The sequence below is a fragment of the Portunus trituberculatus genome, chromosome 28 (genome assembly GCF_017591435.1).
Source record: "Portunus trituberculatus isolate SZX2019 chromosome 28, ASM1759143v1, whole genome shotgun sequence".
Taxonomy (NCBI): Eukaryota; Metazoa; Arthropoda; class Malacostraca; order Decapoda; family Portunidae; genus Portunus; species Portunus trituberculatus.
In genome coordinates, this window is record NC_059282.1 from 2,798,622 (window position 1) to 2,817,780 (window position 19,159).

Consider the following 19,159-nt stretch of genomic DNA (forward strand, 5'->3'; position numbering starts at 1 on the left):
TTTACTCTATTTATAAAGAGAAGATGACCCATGACTTTTTTATACATTTCATTAATATGCACATCAAAATTCAGGTGACAGTCCATTAAGATGCCGAGGTTTTTAACATGTGTGCTGGGAGTGATGGTAGTGCTGTTGAATATAATTCTAGTGTCTGTTGGTATTTGTCTGATGAGAGGTCTGGTGCCAATAAATATACATTGCGTTTTGTTTGTGTTTAGCATTAAACCGTTCTTATTAAAATAGGTTTTTGCTAACGAAAGAGTTGACTCAGTTCTATAGATCAGATCTTGGAGGGCGTCAACAGAGCCGGTATGTATAATCTGAGTGTCGTCAGCATATTGTACAATTTCACAGTCAGTAATTGCTTCCTTGACGTCATTAACATGGATATTGAAAAGAATTGGGCCTAATATTGACTCCTGTGGAACACCGAAATTAATGGGTAATGTTTTTGATCTTGTACTATCTATTTTCACTGTCTGGTTTCTATCTTTCAAATAATTGTTGAACCAAAAACTGTCAATCTGAGCTTTTGCAAGTTTTGCATTAGGGTGTGATGATGCACGCTGTCAAAAGCCTTAGAAAGATCAAGCAGTGTTACAAGTGTAAGTTTTTTTATTATCTATGTTAGAATATAGTTTGTTGGTGACCGTAGTTAGGGCAGTTTCAGTAGACAGCATAGGTCTGAAACCGTGTTGGCTGTTTGACAGGATGTCTTTATTACAGAGGAAGGTAGTGAGCTGTTGTGCGACTATTTTTTCCAGTACTTTAGAAAGGATAGGCAGGAGTGATATAGGACGAAAGTTATTGACATCATTACGATTACCTCCTTTAAAGATGGGAGTGACCGTAGCGTGTTTCCAAGCTGAAGGGAATTTTCCTGTCACAATTGAGGTATTGATTATTGTAGTTAAATAATTAATAATGATGGGAAGTGAGTCTCTTATGTGTGTGAGTGATATCCCATCTGATCTTACCAATTTGGTGTTTTTAAGATGTTTTATAGTTAAAATTACCGTGTTTACGTCAACAGGCTCAGGTCGGAAGAAGTGGTCATTATTAGTATAATTTTGGTTACGATAAGATATATTTTGTTCAGCATTTACCTCACTTAGTTGATGCTATGTCTTCGCAAACGTATTCTTCCCAACATTTACAAAAAATTCATTTAATTCTTCAGCCTTTTGAAAATATGAGAGAGAGAGAGAGAGAGAGAGAGAGAGAGAGAGAGAGAGAGAGAGAGAGAGAGAGAGAGAGAGAGAGAGAGAGAGAGAGAGAGTAATGTGTCGCTAAAGTGGATGTTGTTTTCTTCATAATGTCCTCCTCCTCTTCCTCCTCCTCCCCGTTCTCCTCATGCTTTTCTTCTTCTTCTTCTTCCTCCTCCTCTTCCTCCTCCTCCTCCTCCTCCTCCTCCTCCTCCTGCTTTTCTAACTCCTACATAACTGAACGTTACTGAAATTGAGAGAGAGAGAGAGAGAGAGAGAGAGAGAAGACACAAGCAATGGTAGTCTCTCGGTCCCCAGCCGCCACGGCAGCAATGGCAGGAAAGTTGTCTTTTGGCGCTGCTGCTCTCCCACTCCAAGATGACGTCAAGATACTTGGAGTGGAGGTGGATCGAGGGCTGAGGTTTGACAGGCATGTCAAAACCATTGCCAAGAAAGCCTCTCACAGGATCTCCGCTCTCAGAAGGATCGCCAGTTTCCTCGACAGGAAGGGGAGACTGCTGCTGTACAAGGCACAGGTGCGGCCCCACCTTGAATACGCAGCTCTCTCCTGGATGTCCTGTGCCGCCACACACAGAAGGAGACTGGACAGCATCCAACGCCGCGCCATACGGCTAGTAGATGCTGCACTACCACCTCACCCAGAGCCTGAGCGTCCCCTTGATTCACTGGAACACCGCAGAGACGTGGCGGCGATCGTAGTGTTCCATAAGGCACAGGTGCAAAGAGTGCCACATCTGGCAGGGCTGCGTCATCCTCTAAGAGTCACCGCACGGAGCACGAGAACGGTGCTCAATGGTGGTGACGCCGTAGAGGTGCCGCGATCCCACGGGTGTCAGCATCAACGCACCTTCGCAGGACGCGTCTCCAGGATGTGGAACTTGTTCACGGCCGCGGTACCTCACGTCCAGGAGATGAACACTCACAGTGTCAAACTGATGGCACATAAGTGGAGACAGACACTGCCAACTCCTCTGACACTCTTTGTGACGTGACACTCAGTGTAGTGCAGTGCGTGAATAGTGCTAGTGAAGTGAAACGAATAGTGCTCCATTTGCATGCTGACCATCTTGTATATTATCTATTTTTAAGTCTTGTAAATATTGTAGAGAAATAGATTGTAGTACCCTTAGAATAGGTAGCACACGACAGTGCGCCTTTGGGTACATGTTCCTTTGTATTAAGTTTTGTTTAAATAAAAAAAAAAAAAAAGAGAGAGAGAGAGAGAGAGAGAGAGAGAGAGAGAGAGAGAGAGAAACTGGAGCGTAAGAGGACAATAAACCCATGAAACTGAAAACTTGTTAAGTCTTCGAAGCGTAATGGAAGATAAGGGACAGAGAGAGAGAGAGAGAGAGAGAGAGAGAGAGAGAGAGAGAGAGAGAGAGAGAGAGAGAGAGAGAGAGAGAGAGAGAGAGAGAGAGTTAAACCATGAAAAAAGAAAATGGCAAGAGGTGATTTTCTCTGCAAAAACAACCTACTGACCAGGAATGAAGGTTTCAAGGCAAGAGAGATAAAGAGACGGGTAAATAGGATGTAAATGAGGGAGGGAGGTAAATAGAGAAGAGGAGAAGAGAGGCGAGCGTGACAGGAAATGGAGGGAAACTTAAAGGATGATGGATATAAGGTGAAAAGAGAAGCAGATGTAAATAAGGGAAGAGGTGAATGTACGGAAACCAAGGGACGATGAGCAGACTGAAGTAAGAGGAAGGTTGGTGGGACGAGAATAGTTAAAACCGGATAGATGAAAGGAAAGGCTCGTGAAGGGAACTGAAAGAAGGGAAGGTGAATGGACGAAAATCAGTAAGTGCTGATTAGACAGAAGGGCAAGAAGGTAAGAAAGAGGAAGGGTGGTAGGATAAGAAAAGTTTAATTAGAGTAAGCACAGGTAAAAAGAAAGGCACGTGAAGGAAATTGAAAGAAGGGAAGATGAATAACAATGTACAGAAATTAATAGATGCTAAATAGAAGAAAGAGGAAGAGTGGTTAGATGATAATAGTTTAATTAGAATATGCAGAAGTAAAAGGAAAGACATATAAAGGGAACTGGAAGAAGGGAAGGTGAATAACTGAATGTATAGAAATTAATAGGTGCTGAGTAAACAGAAGGGAAAGAAGGTACACAAGTTGTTTATAATTAAAATAAATAAAAGATGGAAATAATGAAATTTATAACATTAACTAGATTGAATGTGGAGCAATATGTCTGGATTTTGATAGGTAATTTGTGGAAGAAAGTAAATAGAAGAAAAAATCTACACAGGTGACGTAATTGAAAGTGGAGGAAGAAAAAAAAACGAGCAAGAAAGGAAAACTGAGCTTTGAAAAGAGACGAACATGAAAGACGGCGAGGTTATGGAGATTTGAGCGTATGGAAACAAAAAAAAAAGAGCAAAAAGAGGAAAGAAAAGATAATTATGAAACACGAAGCATATAACTTGACAGGAAAATCAAAGAAAATCCATATAATGACAACACAAAACATGACCTTAGGGAAATTAAACCGAGCCCACTTTAGGGATATCAAGAGAGGAAAAAACATGAGAGTAGAGTAGGGCGCGGCAAGGTCGGTGATAAGTACTGACATGTCCTTACGAGAGAGAGAGAGAGAGAGAGAGAGAGAGAGAGAGAGTAACCTGACCTCTTCTGAATATTGGGTCATCGCAGAGGAAGGCGAGGGTGGAGCGGGCGCCCTGTAGGTGGAGGTCAAGACTTGCTCGTTCCACTGGTCTCATACACTTTGCTGTATAACGATCCACACACATCATGCCGCCTTTGAACGCTCTGGAAAGACCAAACAAATACGGTTACACACACACACACACACACACACACACACACACACACACACACACACACACCTCTCTCTCTCTCTCTCTCTCTCTCTCTCTCTCTCTCTCTCTCTCTCTCTCTCTCTCTCTCTCTCTCTCTTTTTTTTTTTTTTTTTTTTAAACATAATTTATACAGAAGAACATGTACCCAAAGGCGCACTGTCGTGTGCTACCTATTCTAAGGGTACTACAATCTATTTCTCTACAATATTTACAAGACTTAAAAATAGATAATATACAAGATGGTCAGCATGTAAATGGAGCACTATTCTTTTCACTTCACTAGCACTATTCACGCACTGCACTACACTGAGTGTCACGTCACAAAGAGTGTCAGAGGAGTTGGCAGTGTCTGTCTCCACTTATGTGCCATCAGTTTGACACTGTGTGTGTTCATCTCCTGGACGTGAGGCACCGCGGCCGTGAACAAGTTCCACATCCTGGAGACGCGTCCTGCGAAGGTGCGTTGATGCTGACACCCGTGGGATCGCGGCACCTCTACGGCGTCACCACCATTGAGCACCGTTCTCGTGCTCCGTGCGGTGACTCTCAGAGGATGACGCAGCCCTGCCAGATGTGGCACTCTTTGCACCTGTGCCTTATGGAACACTACGATCGCCGCCACATCTCTGCGGTGTTCCAGTGAATCAAGGGACGCTCAGGCTCTGGGTGAGGTGGTATTGCAGCATCTACTAGCCGTATGGCGCGGCGTTGGATGCTGTCCAGTCTCCTTCTGTGTGTGGCGGCACAGGACATCCAGGAGAGAGCTGCGTACTCAAGGTGGGGCCGCACCTGTGCCTTGTACAGCAGCAGTCTCCCCTTCCTGTCGAGGAAACTGGCGATCCTTCTGAGAGCGGAGATCCTGTGAGAGGCTTTCTTGGCAATGGTTTTGACATGGCTGTCAAACCTCAGCCCTCGATCCACCTCCACTCCAAGTATCTTGACGTCATCTTGGAGTGGGAGAGCAGCAACGCCAAAGACAACTTTCCTGCCATTGCTGCCATGGCGGCTGGGGACCGAGACAACCATTGCCTGTGTCTTCTCCGGCGCGAATGTCACTTGCCAGCGAGCACCCCACTCCTCTATCACTCGTAGCTGCTGATTGATGGCCTCAGCAGCCCGCCCACTGTCCTGGCGTGGATAGGTATAGGAGAGGGTGCAGTCATCAGCATAGGCCTTGACTCCTGGCAGTAGCTGGAGAAGATCATCCACGTAGATATTCCACAGGAGTGGGCCAAGAATTGAACCCTGTGGCACTGATGCCTCCACAGGCAGGGACTCAGATGTTTGCCCGTTGACAACCACCTTGAGGCTTCTGTCCTGCAGGTAATTTCCCAGGAGTCGTAGCAAGCCACCCTGGATGCCTTTAGCACGAAGCTTTTCTAGTAATCCGTTGTGCCATACTTTATCAAAAGCTCCAGCTATGTCCAAAGCAACCACTATAGTGTCCTTGCCGTCGTCGAGGGCGTCCTGCCACTGCCTGGTGAGAAGCATCATTAGGTCGGAGGTTGACCTTCCAGGTCTGAACCCAAACTGTTGGTCTGAGAGGAGGGCATTGTCCTTGAGATGGCTACACACCACCTCTGCCACGACCCTCTCAAACACTTTACCCACCACTGACAACAGGGATATGGGTCTGTAGTTTTTTGGGTCCGTCCTGGAGCTTTTTGTGTGCAGGAACTACTCGAGCCTCCTTCCACACTGAAGGCCAGACGTTTTCCCGTACACAAGTTGTGAACTTGGGTGAGAGGGGCAGCCAGTTCCTGGGAGCATCGCTTCAGCAGGTGCGGGCTGATGTCATCAGGGCCGGTGGCTTTCTGTGTGTCCAGCCCCGCAATAATCGCTTCACCTGCTGATGCGTCACCTCCACCATGGTGACAGTCTTCTCACATTGCTGGACCAGCTGAGGCGGTGGCTGCTGTGGATTCCCCACCTTCATTTTCCAGCAAACAAGGAAGCCAGCAACTGTGCCCTCTCCTTACTGCTGGTGGCGACAGTACCGTCCTGCTTGCTGAGGGAGGGATGGATTCTTGGTGGCCAGTTCCTGTTTGTCCTTAACAAGGGACCACCAAGTTTTGTTTCCTACGCCAGTGCCACACAGTTTCCGGCGCAGGCTTTCCTCCCACTTTTTTAAGGCCCACTTGCTGGTTACCACCATCCTCCTGCATGCAGCCCTATGCAAGTCCTTGTTGCGCCGAGTCGGGTTCCTCTTGTAGCGGAGCCAGGCAGCATACTTTGCCTCAGCAGCAACACGGCAACGGTAGCCAAACCATGGCTGATCCGTCGGTCTGGTGGTGTATTCCCTGTGTGGGACGTGGCGTCTCTGGAGGGCGAGAAGGTGAGAGGTGAGTGCAAGTGCTTCACTCTCTGCTCCTCCCTGTAGCAGAGTGGCCCATGGGGTGTGGGTCAGGTCGCGGCGCAGGAAGCCCAGTCTGCTTTGTTCCACAGCCAGATGGTGCGGGTGGTGGCCTCGTCCCGAGCCACGCCCACTTCCAGCTGTGTCAGTACAGCGTGATGATCAGAGCTGCCCACGAGCCCCAGCTGATGACACTGAAGCTTGTCCTCCTGGTAGTCTGAGATGACAGGGTCTAATGTCCCTCCTCGTTCATGTGTGGGGAAGGTGACATGATCTGTCAGACCCTGCACCTCAGGAGATTCTCGTAGGCGTCTCTTTCCAGGTGGTGATTGAGATCCCCCACAATCAGCACGTGGCTGCAGCTGTGTGCCATCATCAGGTTGTCTAAAGTCTCAGTCAGGTACAGGAGTGAGTCAGGCCCTTGTCGCGGGGGGCGATACAGGGCACACAGTAGGAGGGCTGAGCGGTCTGCCAGCGTTACTCGGAAGTACATCATCTCCATCAGTGGAGGCGTGTCTATGTCGAGTAGCTGGGCCTGCATTCCTTCCTTGAAGCAGACAGCCACTCCACCTCCTGTTCGCTCCTGTCGGTCCCTCCTCACCCAGTGGGTGAAGCCCTGCATCCTGCCATACGTGGGCTCCACCTCACTGTTCAGCCATGTCTCTGTCACCACAACAACGTCTGCATTGTGTCGTTGCACACAGTTGTGGTATAAGTCTGCAAGGTTAGTCCGGAGACCACGGACGTTGCTAGAGACGACCTTTAGTTGGCGGCGGGGGCAAGCTGGCTGTACCATGGTGAGGGATGGTAGTGAGCGAGGCCTGCTAGTCCGAGGTGGTGGTTAGGGTCCGCGGCCGACTGCTGGTACTGGTGAAGAGGAGTGGTCCACTGCCGCCCCTGGCTCTCTCTCTCTCTCTCTCTCTCTCTCTCTCTCTCTCTCTCTCTCTCTCTCTCTCTCTCTCTCTCTCTCTCTCTCTGTTGGTACATAAAGGTGTGAGAGAGAGAGAGAGAGAAGAAGAAGAGAAGAAGAGATTCTCTTTCTAACTCTCTCTCTCTCTCTCTCTCTCTCTCTCTCTCTCTCTCTCTCTCTCTCTCTCTCTCTCTCTCTCTCTCTCTCTCTCTCTCTCTCTCTCTCTCTCTCTCTCTCTCTCTCTCTCTCTCTCTCTCTCTCTCTCTCTCTCTCTCTCTCTCTCTCTCTCTCTCTCTCTCTCTCTCTCTCTCTCTCTCTCTCTCTCTCTCTCTCTCTCTCTCTCTCTCTCTCTCTCTCTCTCTCTCTCTCTCTCTCTCTCTCTCTCTCTCTCTCTCTCTCTCTCTCTCTCTCTCTCTCTCTCTCTCTCTCTCTCTCTCTCTCTCTCTCTCTCTCTCTCTCTCTCTCTCTCTCTCTCTCTCTCTCTCTCTCTCTCTCTCTCTCTCTCTCTCTCTCTCTCTCTCTCTCTCTCTCTCTCTCTCTCTCTCTCTCTCTCTCTCTCTCTCTCTCTCTCTCTCTCTCTCTCTCTCTCTCTCTCTCTCTCTCTCTCTCTCTCTCTCTCTCTCTCTCTCTCTCTCTCTCTCTCTCTCTCTCTCTCTCTCTCTCTCTCTCTCTCTCTCTCTCTCTCTCTCTCTCTCTCTCTCTCTCTCTCTCTCTCTCTCTCTCTCTCTCTCTCTCTCTCTCTCTCTCTCTCTCTCTCTCTCTCTCTCTCTCTCTCTCTCTCTCTCTCTCTCTCTCTCTCTCTCTCTCTCTCTCTCTCTCTCTCTCTCTCTCTCTCTCTCTCTCTCTCTCTCTCTCTCTCTCTCTCTCTCTCTCTCTCTCTCTCTCTCTCTCTCTCTCTCTCTCTCTCTCTCTCTCTCTCTCTCTCTCTCTCTCTCTCTCTCTCTCTCTCTCTCTCTCTCTCTCTCTCTCTCTCTCTCTCTCTCTCTCTCTCTCCCTAATATGTCCTTTCACGTCAATACGCCGCCTCCCTTCCCGCCTTAGGTTGTGTATGGGCTCCTCTCTATCTTTTCCTTAGTGTCTCGTCGCTGCTATATCGCCCCTGTCAATGATATCACTTTGGCACATTATTGATTCCTCTTTGTCAGCATAGTTCCTGGTGCGGAGATATTACCTTTCCTTGGTTATTGTTGGCTGTGACGTAAATTGTCGAGTTTTCTGCGTCGTAATTGGAGGCCATTCAGTGTCAGTGTAGAGTTAGCATCTGTTAGCATCTGTATCTGTCTTTGGTTCGTAATGATGTTATATACTTTGCTGTTATTTTATTCGTGGATTTCTACATTGTTTACCTCGGCAGTAATTAAGTTGTAGTCGCTAACAGATTTTGATCATTAGTTCGTGCCTTTAGCTTTACTTTATATTGTTTAACCCTTCAGGGCTTTGACGCGTTTTCATATTCATTCTGGTTAGTATTTGGTGATTTTTTACAGCTTCAAAAACTTGTGTGGTGGATCAAAATAGTGAAGACTCTAGCCATTAATTTTCTGACATCCATAGACCCTTCCTAATGTCAATAAAATCGTCTGATCACACCCAAACTCATGGTAAAAATGCGTCCCAGTACTGAAGGGGTTAAGAGGAAGGCAATACCATTATAGTGAAAGAATTAGCCCTTTTACTCCGGCACGAGGACATTGACGGCACCAGAAGCAATGCATGGAATCTTCATATGCAGGCACAAGAATAAGAAAAGGTTAAGGATGAATAAAGAATAAATTTTGCGATTTCTCCCAGTTTAAAGATTTGAGTTGGCTATAAAACAAATGAAGATGTCTCAGATTGATTAGTACTGGGATGCATTTTTATCACGAATTTTTGGTGTGATTAAACGATTTTACTTTACATTAGAAAGGGTCTATGGAGGTCAGAAGACTAATGGCCAGTGTTTTCGATATTTTAATCCCCACATAAGTTTCTGAAGCTGTATAAAATCAAGTAGTAAGCAGAATGAAAATGAAAACGCGCGTCCTGATACTGAAGAGGTTAAGGAAAGATGTGGTCAGAAGTGTGTTTCTCTACTGCACTCAACTAACGTGAAAGGAAACGAAGCTGCAAGCCACCAAGCATACTCATGACAGTTACTTTATAAAATCTACCTACTTGTCTACACCTGTAATCCTCATCCCTTTGTGTGGTGTCCTGTATCATCTGTTTTCCATTGATGTTAAGTCCTCCAATCCACTGACATCCTCACATGACCTGGCTCTTAGTTATTGTTACCACACCAGATTACTTGTCCTCAGGATCAAATGGTTAAGTCAGTATAAGATGGTGTATAACCACATTAACCCCTCTGTACCATAACGCGTCTCCATATTCATTCTGCTTACTATTTGGTGATTTTATACACCTTCAGAGACTTATGTTGGGGATTAAGATAGTGAAGATTTTGGCCATTAATCTCTGATCTCTATAGACCCTTTCTAATGTCAATAAGAATGGTCTATTCGTACACAAATCTCAAGGTAGAAAGTGTCCCAGTATTGAAGGGCTTAAAGAATATTAGGAGGAAAAGCTATAAGCAGTGAAAATGATAATGATATACAAGAAATATGGATGAATAAAAAGAATGACAAAGACAAAGATGACAAACGTTGCAGGTCCATCGACTCCTACAGCGAGTGTACAGTATGAAAGTGTACAATACTTTGTGTTCTGCATCGAGTTGGGATAGAGGGAATATTGCTTGGCTTATTCGATTCCTGTCTGAGAGATTACTCCTGGATCAGTTTGGACATGCGGAATGGACTGTTACACACACACACACACACACACACACACACACACACACACACACACACACACACACACACACACACACACACACACACACACACCCCTTACCTACACATGGTGGTCAGCTGGCGGGGGTTGTCAGGCAGGCCGGAGCGTGGCATGTGAGGCATAAGTTTGGTGAGGCAGGTGTCCAGTTCAGTCTTATTGGGGCACAGAGTCTCCCCTCCACACATGCCTGCCGGTGAGAGGACACAGATGAGGCCAGGTGATGATTAATACCTGGGATAAGCGTTATTACTGAGACAGGCTTGTGTAGGTATGAGTAGATTTGAGTCATAAGAACATAGGAACATAAGGAAAATAAGAGAAGCTTCAAGAATTCAAATCTAGACGTGGTATTCACAGTATAAAAAGTATTTACATATTTTTATTTACTCCATCTAGAAATTCGTACTAAGAATCTTGTGGGGGTGTCAGAGGGAGGATTTATTGACGGGTCTAGTTAGATGGTAAATAAACTGGAGTGAGGAAATGCAGGGAAAAGTTTATTATTGTTGTGCAGTGTTGATGGTCAGGGAGGTGGTTGTGCGTGTGGGAGCCGATGGATGAGTGAGGAGAGTGTTCCTGTGTGTGTGCGTGTCTGGGACAGGTTGGTTTGGTGAGTAAGTGATGAGTGGGTGAGGGGAGAGTGTGTTGGACGGGTTGTGTGTTTAAGAATCTGAAGTTAATATTTTTTAATGGTAATCTCAAGTAGGGGATAATGAAAATGAGTGGGATGCCTTTTTAAGAGTGGAGGGAGGCGGATAGGTAGGGAAGGAAAGGCTTTCAAGGAGAAGATGGATGGAAAATGAAAATGATTGGTATGGAAGGGAAAAAAAATATTAAAAAAGTGAATTAGCCGTGAGCTGCTGTAAGGGGATAAGATTGAAAATGGGAAAGGCTTTCTAATTAATAGTAGAGGCAAGCTGGAGGAGGAAAGTAAACGATGGAAGACTTTTGAATTACCAGCGTATTGAAGCTAAGAGAGGAAGGTAGAAGAGAGAAAGACCGAGGAGCCTTTTTAAGTTCAAGTGAAGGGAAGCTGAGTGGAAGACGAAAGAGAGGAAAAAAAAGGTTTTTGAATCGGGATTTTCTGAGTGGCTTGAGAAGAGAGTGAGGTGGAAGGGGATGTGATGGATGATGTGTAGGGCGTGAGGGATTGTCGGATGAGGAAAGAAGGCTGAAAAAAAAAACAATGCGTAAAGTTTTGAGCAATAGCTGGATTTGGATTTGTGTTTGAAAAGGATACAGTTGCAGGATTTACGAAGCAGAAAGAATGACAGTGTGTGAAAAGGGAACGCTGCGCTGCGGAAGGAACTTGTTTTATATTAACGAAAAGCAAAGAGAGAGAGAAATACGAGGAAGAGGATATCATAATTATTTCACAGGCATTTTAATACCACTGACAGTTTCACTCTGAAATTAAATGTTTTGAATGAGGCATGGGAAAGTGGGATCTGAAAACGAGGAATATTTTACATCCTGAATTTGTGTTTGTTCACTTCGTTAGATTACTCCACTATTCTGAATGGATAATCAAATGAAGAAATGTTGCCTGTTATCGTTGCCAGAAGGAAATTTGAAATATTTTAGTGCGCTATTCATTTGTTATTGAAGAGATAGGTGAGGGGGAATAAATACACGTATGAGTCTCGTATTAGTCATATTGCGCTCTCGGTGTGGCACAGGCGGGCAGGAATAGCGTTGATCACTGCATAGATAACGTACTTTTTTTTTTTACAAGGGTCATCGCTCAATGACTCATCAAATTTCCGAATTGAATCTGATAAAGGGAATCGGATTACGATGAAAGAGAATCAGAACCTTTAATAATACTGTACCTATACATTTTTCAACCGTATTGACTTTAATTCGTATCTGTAGAGAGATTTCACACCATTTTTTCTTCAAACTCTTTCTCTTATGAAATATTTTACTTTACTATTCCCCGCTCTTTTCCTCCTCCTCCTCCTCCTCCTCCTCCTCCTCCTCCTCCTCCTCCTCCTCCTCCTCCTCCTCCTCCTCAAAAAAGGACTTTACTAATTTTTTTTTCAAACTCACGTAAAAACAGACTATAATGAATTTTTTTAACAGGTTCTGGCTTGTGTACCTTGTCATCATCGGTGCCGCTAACCTGTTTGTGTTTGATGATCCTTTTCGTGGTAGAGAGAGGAAGAGGAAGAAGAGGAGGAGGAGGCTGCGGTGGTAGAAATAGCAATAGTAACACTAATGGTAGATTGTGGTGATAGTGATTGTCTTAATGGTTGGTAATGGTGACGGTGGTGGTGGTGATGAGGGAAGGTGATAGCGGTGTGAATGATGATAATGGTAGTACTGGTATTGGTAGTAATAATAATGATGTGATGGTGGTAGGACTAGTTATGATAGAAACAGTGCTGATGGTGATGGTGGGAGTGATAACAATGGTAGTAGTGATGGTAGAAAGATCAACAATGGTAGTAATGGTGGTCGGAACAGTAATGACAGTAATTGGAATGGTGTTGGCTTACGATATTACCTCCCTTGTGAGAAAACTTAAAAAACTGGGAGCAAATTACAATACGTGGTCTTCCTTTTATTACTCCTGATGCTTCTTTAAAGGCGACCAGGGCACCCCACACCTTTTCTCAAGCTCCTCTCAGATATTATACATTAACACGGTACAGTTAGAAAAACAGAAACATCAATAAAAACAACAAAACTTTTTATAACCCAAGAAACAATGGAATTTTCCTTTTTATTAATTGATAAACTCAGCATTACTAATTATTCCCACGTCGTAAGCTTCCCAGGAAAGTATTAGTATCCGTGGGAAAAACATGTAAATATTGACAATTCACGTGACACCTGGATTAAATCACTTTGTTATTGCTCGTGGCCTCCTGTCTGCCACCTGTCCGTCACTGCGCTGGCCTCGTAATCGCTCTTCATATTTTTAATCGTGTTTGGACGTGTTGATTCACATTCCTGCGTTGATTTTGTTCTGTAGTGTGATTTTTGAGGACATGTGCTTCACGCTTTACGGTTTTTCATGTAAATGGTTCAACTTCTACCAGCTTTTCAAGGAAAGTACTTGATATACACTTTTTTAAGACATCTCAGTGGGTCTTTTTATTTAATCGTTTTTTGCTACCCTTCCTCTTTTACATAGAATAAAATAAAGAGATAAATTAGTATGTCTTTGAGGGTAAATGTACTTTTAAGGAGATAAATTAGTTTGTGTCTTTGAGGGTAAATGTACCAAATTAACGTACTTTTTAGAAGGTGAAATTGAAAGTTTAATTTCATATATATATGTTTTTTTTTTTTTTTTTAAGGAAACACTTTTCGTTGTCTTACTCTTAATATCGTCAATCTAAGTGTGTTAAAAGGCATTGCTTAACCCCTTTAGTACCATGACGTGTTTCCATACTCATTCATTTGGTGATTTTATACAGCTTCGGAAACTTATCTGGGGATTAAGACAGTGAAGACTGGCCATTGATCTTCTGACATCCATAGACAGTTCATAATGTAAATAAAATCGTCTAATCGTACCCAAAAATCATTGTAAAAAAAAGCATTCCACTACTGAAAGAGTTAATAACAAACCGAGGCACTTCGATCAACTTGAAAATGTTAGAAGTGAATTGATAAGCCACGAAGAACAAGAAGTAATGAATTCATACTTGAAAAAATAAAATAGATTCAAGAAAGAGATAAGAAGGAATCGGTTCTAGAATACGATGGTACATGAATGGAGCGAAGTCAGTAATCAGCTTGTTAGTATTGAATCGATGGGGAGCTTTAAAGGAAGATTAGACAAATAACATATAATTTTCTTTTTTTTTATGTAGGAGGGGCAACTGGCCAAGGGCAACAAAAAAATGGACAAAAAGGCCCACTTGGTTGCCAGTTCCCTTAAAAGTAAAAAGAGTTAACCAAAATTCAGGGATAAATGTCTTCAGATCTCCCTCTTAAAAGAAATCAAGTCGCTGAAAGATGGAAATAGAGAAGCAGGCAGGCAGTTCCAAAGCTGGATGGTGATGAAAGGTGGTAACTCTTGCTTCCTGCAGCTTCCCTTACGTTCTATTCTTATGTCCTTACACGGCATATTTATACAGTAACCAAACTTCAAATTCATAAAAATAAAAGCGAAATACGTAAAGAGTAAGCAAACCAAGAATATCCAAAGAAAATACTGGTTTTGTATATTCAGCCTTTTCACCACGTCGAAAATGTTTTAACCACGAGAAAATATGTACCGCAGTAGGTAAGCCAGTATGGTACGTTGTGGCCATTCCTGGGACGTGACAAGCAACGCAGCAGCGGAGAGAGGGAGAAACGTAAGCTTTTGTGGAATGTGGAGCAAAAGTGGACGAGCAACAGACAGGAAACACAATACTGAGGGAAATGTTTCGTGTGTGTGTGTGTGTGTGTGTGTGTGTGTGTGTGTGTGTGTGTGTGTGTGTGAATCCTGTTTATATGATAACAGAAAGTATTACATTTATTTTGGTGTGGTCGAGAAACTATTTATTTTTGTTTGCATCCTTGTCTATCTATCTACGGATCCATCTATTAGCTATCTGTCTGTTCATTTATCTATCTATACCTCTATCTATCTATCTACCTGTATCTATATCTATCTACCTAAGACTATATATTTACTTTTTTGTCTGTTTATCTATCTATCCATCTTTTATCTATCTATCTGTTTATGTATGTTCGTTATATATTTTTTTTAACTCTTGGCCATTGTTTTTCCTACATAAAGAAAAAATAATCTTCCTTTATGTAAGAAGAGCTTTGGCCAAGGGCTACAGAAAGACAACAGGAAAGGGCCAATGGAGAGTGTTGTTCTCTAAGGAGTTGAGCCAAAAAGGGTTATCCAACATGAAAGAATTAGTGTCTTGAAAGCTTTCCTATCTACGAGTATCTATCTATCTTTATATATGTATCTATCTTTTTATCTGTATTTCCATCTCTTTATCTTTATTCATGTCTTTTATTTATGTCTACGTATGTATGTTTGCATTTGTTTATCTATCCATCTATCTATTTAGCTATCTGTCTACCTATCCATCTATATCTATTTATTCATCTATCCATTCGTATGTCGTTCAGTCTGTCTGTCTATTTCTCTATCTATCAGTCTAGGAGTTTATCTACCTATGTATATCAACCTGTTTTTCTGTCTATCAATCTGCATATCTATCTATTTGTGTGTGTGTGTGTGTGTGTGTGTGTGTGTGTGTGTGTGTGTGTGTGTGTGTGTGTGTAATTCACCTCGGTTGCCTTCTGGTCATCCAGCCAGTCTTCCCCATTACGGAGCGAGCTCAGAGCTCATAGACCGATCTTCGGGTAAGACTGAGACCACAACACACAACACACACCAGGAAAGCGACCCTCGAGTTACATCCCGTACCTATTTACTGCTAGGTAAACAGGGGCTACACATTAAGAGGCTTGCCCATTTGCCTCGCCGCCCCGGGATTCGAACCCGGCTCTCTCTATTGTGAGTCGAGCGTGCTAACCACTATACTACAGTGTGTGTGTGTGTGTGTGTGTGTGTGTGTGTGTGTGTGTGTGTGTGTGTGTGTGTGTGTGTGTGTGTGTGTGTGTGTGTGTGTGTGTGTGTGTGTGTGTGTGTGTGTGAGGTTCCGTGGTGTGCAGTGGAGTTGGTTTGCTAGTATATTGCATTTCTGTCGTCGAGACCTATTAATATGGATCTGTGAACACTTCTGGGACTTGTTTGCAAGGCGGAAAGAAGAGTAAAGAAAATGTGGAGGAAAAAGCGAATAAGTGGAAGCAAGGAGGAAAGCGTCTGCGTTAGTGAAGAGGAAAGGAGGAGAGAGAGAGAGAGAGAGAGAGAGAGAGAGAGAGAGAGAGAGAGAGAGAGAGAGGTGAAGGACAGAAGCAGAGAAAGATGGAAGAGAGGAAATTTGTCTTGTAAGATAACGTAAGCGTCGAAAGTCCAGATAGCGATTTTGTTTTGCTATCTGGAAATGTCAGCCAATAAGAGCAAAGCCTGAAAATTGTCCTCCATTCACAAGACATCCCACTTGAGCCTCCTCGTCGTGACCAGCCAATCCCGCTCCACTTAGGCGTGACAGCGAGAACTCTTAGTCAGGGGCTGTGGGATTTAATGTGGCTGTGGGATGTGATGCGTTTCGAAGTTTCCAGCGAACGTGAATACTGAAGTGATATGTTTTGAAAAATGTGGGGTTTGTTCTATTTGTGGTTCGTTTATTTGGAGAGTATAGGTTTTATAGAATTTCTCATTTATTTTTTTATAATGAAATATTGAAGTAAGAAATAAAAAAAGAAATGTTACGTAAACTTTGGTGTTGTTGGGAATAGCTGATAACGTAAAAAAAATAATTTGTCTTGTTTTTTTCTCTATTGTTTTTTGTAGTGGAGTAATGAAATTGTGAAGAAAAAAAACTGAAAGGAAGAACAGAACATGCATTAAACAATATTGAATATGTTCACAGCAAAAATATATAGTTTATCTTGTTTCTTTTTACCTAATTAATCAAACTACCGATGGGACACAAAACTCAATGGTCAGTATAAATAATTCTGAATATATACTCCTTTATGTATTATTTTTCTGCCCTGGATCCCTTCAGCTGTGTTAGGACAGTGCCTCGTAATAGATTTTATTGTGTGTAAAACTCTAAACGTATCCATAGTTTCCGACAATAAAGCAAATCAACAACGAAGGAAATAAAAACGAAATGAAATCGTCGAACCAAATAAAGTATTATTGGATTGACTGGTCACGTGCATTGTGTATCTCGAGTTCAGATGGCGTGCCGGGGCAGCAGAGGCAAGCAGAACCACTATTCAGAGGTCGGGGCGGCGTGGTGCACACAGATACCGCCGTGGTACAGTGGAACCATGCGTGCTTTGGGGTTCAAACGCACGGGTTCGAATCCTGTTCACGGTCCGAGTGTAGGTTGGGCTTCCTCACTCTGGGCAACGGTTTCCTAGCGGGTGGGCTTTCAGATAGGAGGTACCCCCAAAAAGTATCCACTTCAGCCCATAAATTCCCGTGAAAATCCCAAATGGTATAAATGAAAAAAAAAAGAACAAAGGCACAATAATCCTGATAATCAACACTTACGACATACACTGCAGTAATGCCTTTTTGTAGGATGAGGCACTTTTTCCCCAGCAAACACGCAGGCAGAGATCATTAGGGTAAGCTGCTGGGAATGAATACTGCTCGGATGTGCTTCAAACTACAAGTTTTAGAATTCTGACTTTGGTGATTTTTGTTTTCAGAGTGTTTGTTCAGATTTCACATGAGTGTGTGTGTATTTTCATTTCTGAACTTGGCAGAGAGAGAGAGAGAGAGAGAGAGAGAGAGAGAGAGAGAGAGAGGAGGAAGTGCGATTCTGCCACAAGGTTTCAAGTTAAGCGTCCTGTCTTTCTGTCTTTGTTTCTTTCTTTCACCTTTTACTCCTCCTCCTCCTCCTCCTCCTCCTCCTCCTCCTCCTCCTCCTCCTCCTCCTCCTCCTCCCTTCTCTCACCTATTTCTCTTCTCCCGTTTCCCTCTTATATTATATCCTGAGAATTCCTTCTTCCTTCTCTCAAACTCAATTTCTTTCTCTCCATTTTTTTGTCTTATCTCTTTCCTCCTCCAATGCCTCCGTCACAACTTCCCTCGCCTGTGTATTCTAAAGATATATATAGAAATGTACTAAAAGCCAAGTTAGAGCGGGTTTTAGTATCATTATTGTATTATCGGTGTTGTATTATTTGTTCATATTGATATCATCGTTGTTATTGTTGTTGTCGTTGTCGTTCGCAGTATCAGTAGCAGCTGTGGTGGTGATGTTGTTATCGCCAATAGAACATTAAAGCTTCGATATTGGTGTTAAAGATGTTGAGGGAAAGAATCTCTCTCTCTCTCTCTCTCTCTCTCTCTCTCTCTCTCTCTCTCTCTCTCTCTCTCTCTCGAAGATAAATCTCAGACTTTATTGCATCATCTCGGCAGTCCGTCTCGTGGCGTCCGTGCAGCACGTACTGCGTTAGGGGCATGCTGAGGAAAGAAAGCATGCAACAATAATCTCAGCGCCCTTAAACTTAATGGAGAGCTCGTATAATGATGTTCTCACTCAGCCTTCCATTATTTTGCTTCAGAGAGTCGTGGAAGGAGGAAACTCATTAATTTTAAGGGCGATATTTTATTATTTGATTTTCACTTATTCATTGTTTTAGTATCTTCGTTTATCATTTACTTAGTGTTTATTCGTTTATCATTTAGTTTTGTTTTCGATTTTTTTTTTATTTATTTATTATTATTATTATTTTTTTTTTTTTGTCTGTTTTTGCACGCTATTTGCTTGTGTATTTTCTCCATCTTGCCTGTATACTTGCTTTTGGTTGGCAGGTATTGACGTCAGATTTTCCATCAATAACAAGCGAGAAAGATTTATTCCCGTGATGCAGTCTGTCTATAATCACTTTTTCGATCAAGCCTCACCACGTCACTAGTTATATTTTACCTTTTACATTTTAATCTTGAAACTAGAGGCGAAAAAAATCAAGTTCGTTATGCCATTTAAAAGCTCTATATGAACAGCCAATTAATTACCTTTTTTTAAGAACCCTTTGAGATTTTTGTTGCAACGTTGGCCGTGATTGCACTTAAGGGAGTTTTCTTTTTTTTTTTTTTTTTTTAACGTTATGGTCTATAGCACCTGTAGGTATACTTGAAGAAGAGTATATGTGGGAAGCGCTGTTAAACTTCCGCACATTAGTGGCTCAGGCGATTTTATTCATAGTGGTAGTGGCAATAATTATGAAAGGTCACGAGGTGCGAAAGTAAGACGTGCTGGGCGGAGTGGGCGAGGAAGAGGCGGTGAAGGAAAGGTAGAAGAATGATTCGGGAGTATGATAAGTAAGAAAAAGAATTGTCTGGAGGTGAAACACTTTAGGAAGGAAGAAAAGAAGGTGTAGAGAAGATAATAGGTAGGAAAGTAGGAATGACTCGAAGATACACTGTAATAGGAGGACA

The 19,159-nt window shown here is 43.1% G+C and overlaps 1 protein-coding gene across 3 annotated transcripts in view; it reads right to left on the reverse strand.

Annotated features, from left to right (window-relative positions):
• Positions 1 to 19,159, reverse strand: part of LOC123510219 — a 43,030-nt gene that overhangs the window by 12,383 nt on the left and 11,488 nt on the right. For all 3 annotated transcript variants that reach the window (XM_045265154.1, XM_045265156.1, XM_045265155.1), the window contains exons 2-3: positions 10,222 to 10,348; positions 3,865 to 4,007 (exon numbers count right to left, since the gene is read on the reverse strand). In XM_045265154.1, the coding sequence (XP_045121089.1) occupies positions 3,865 to 4,007; positions 10,222 to 10,348 (270 nt within the window). The remainder of the gene's footprint in view (positions 1 to 3,864; positions 4,008 to 10,221; positions 10,349 to 19,159) is intronic.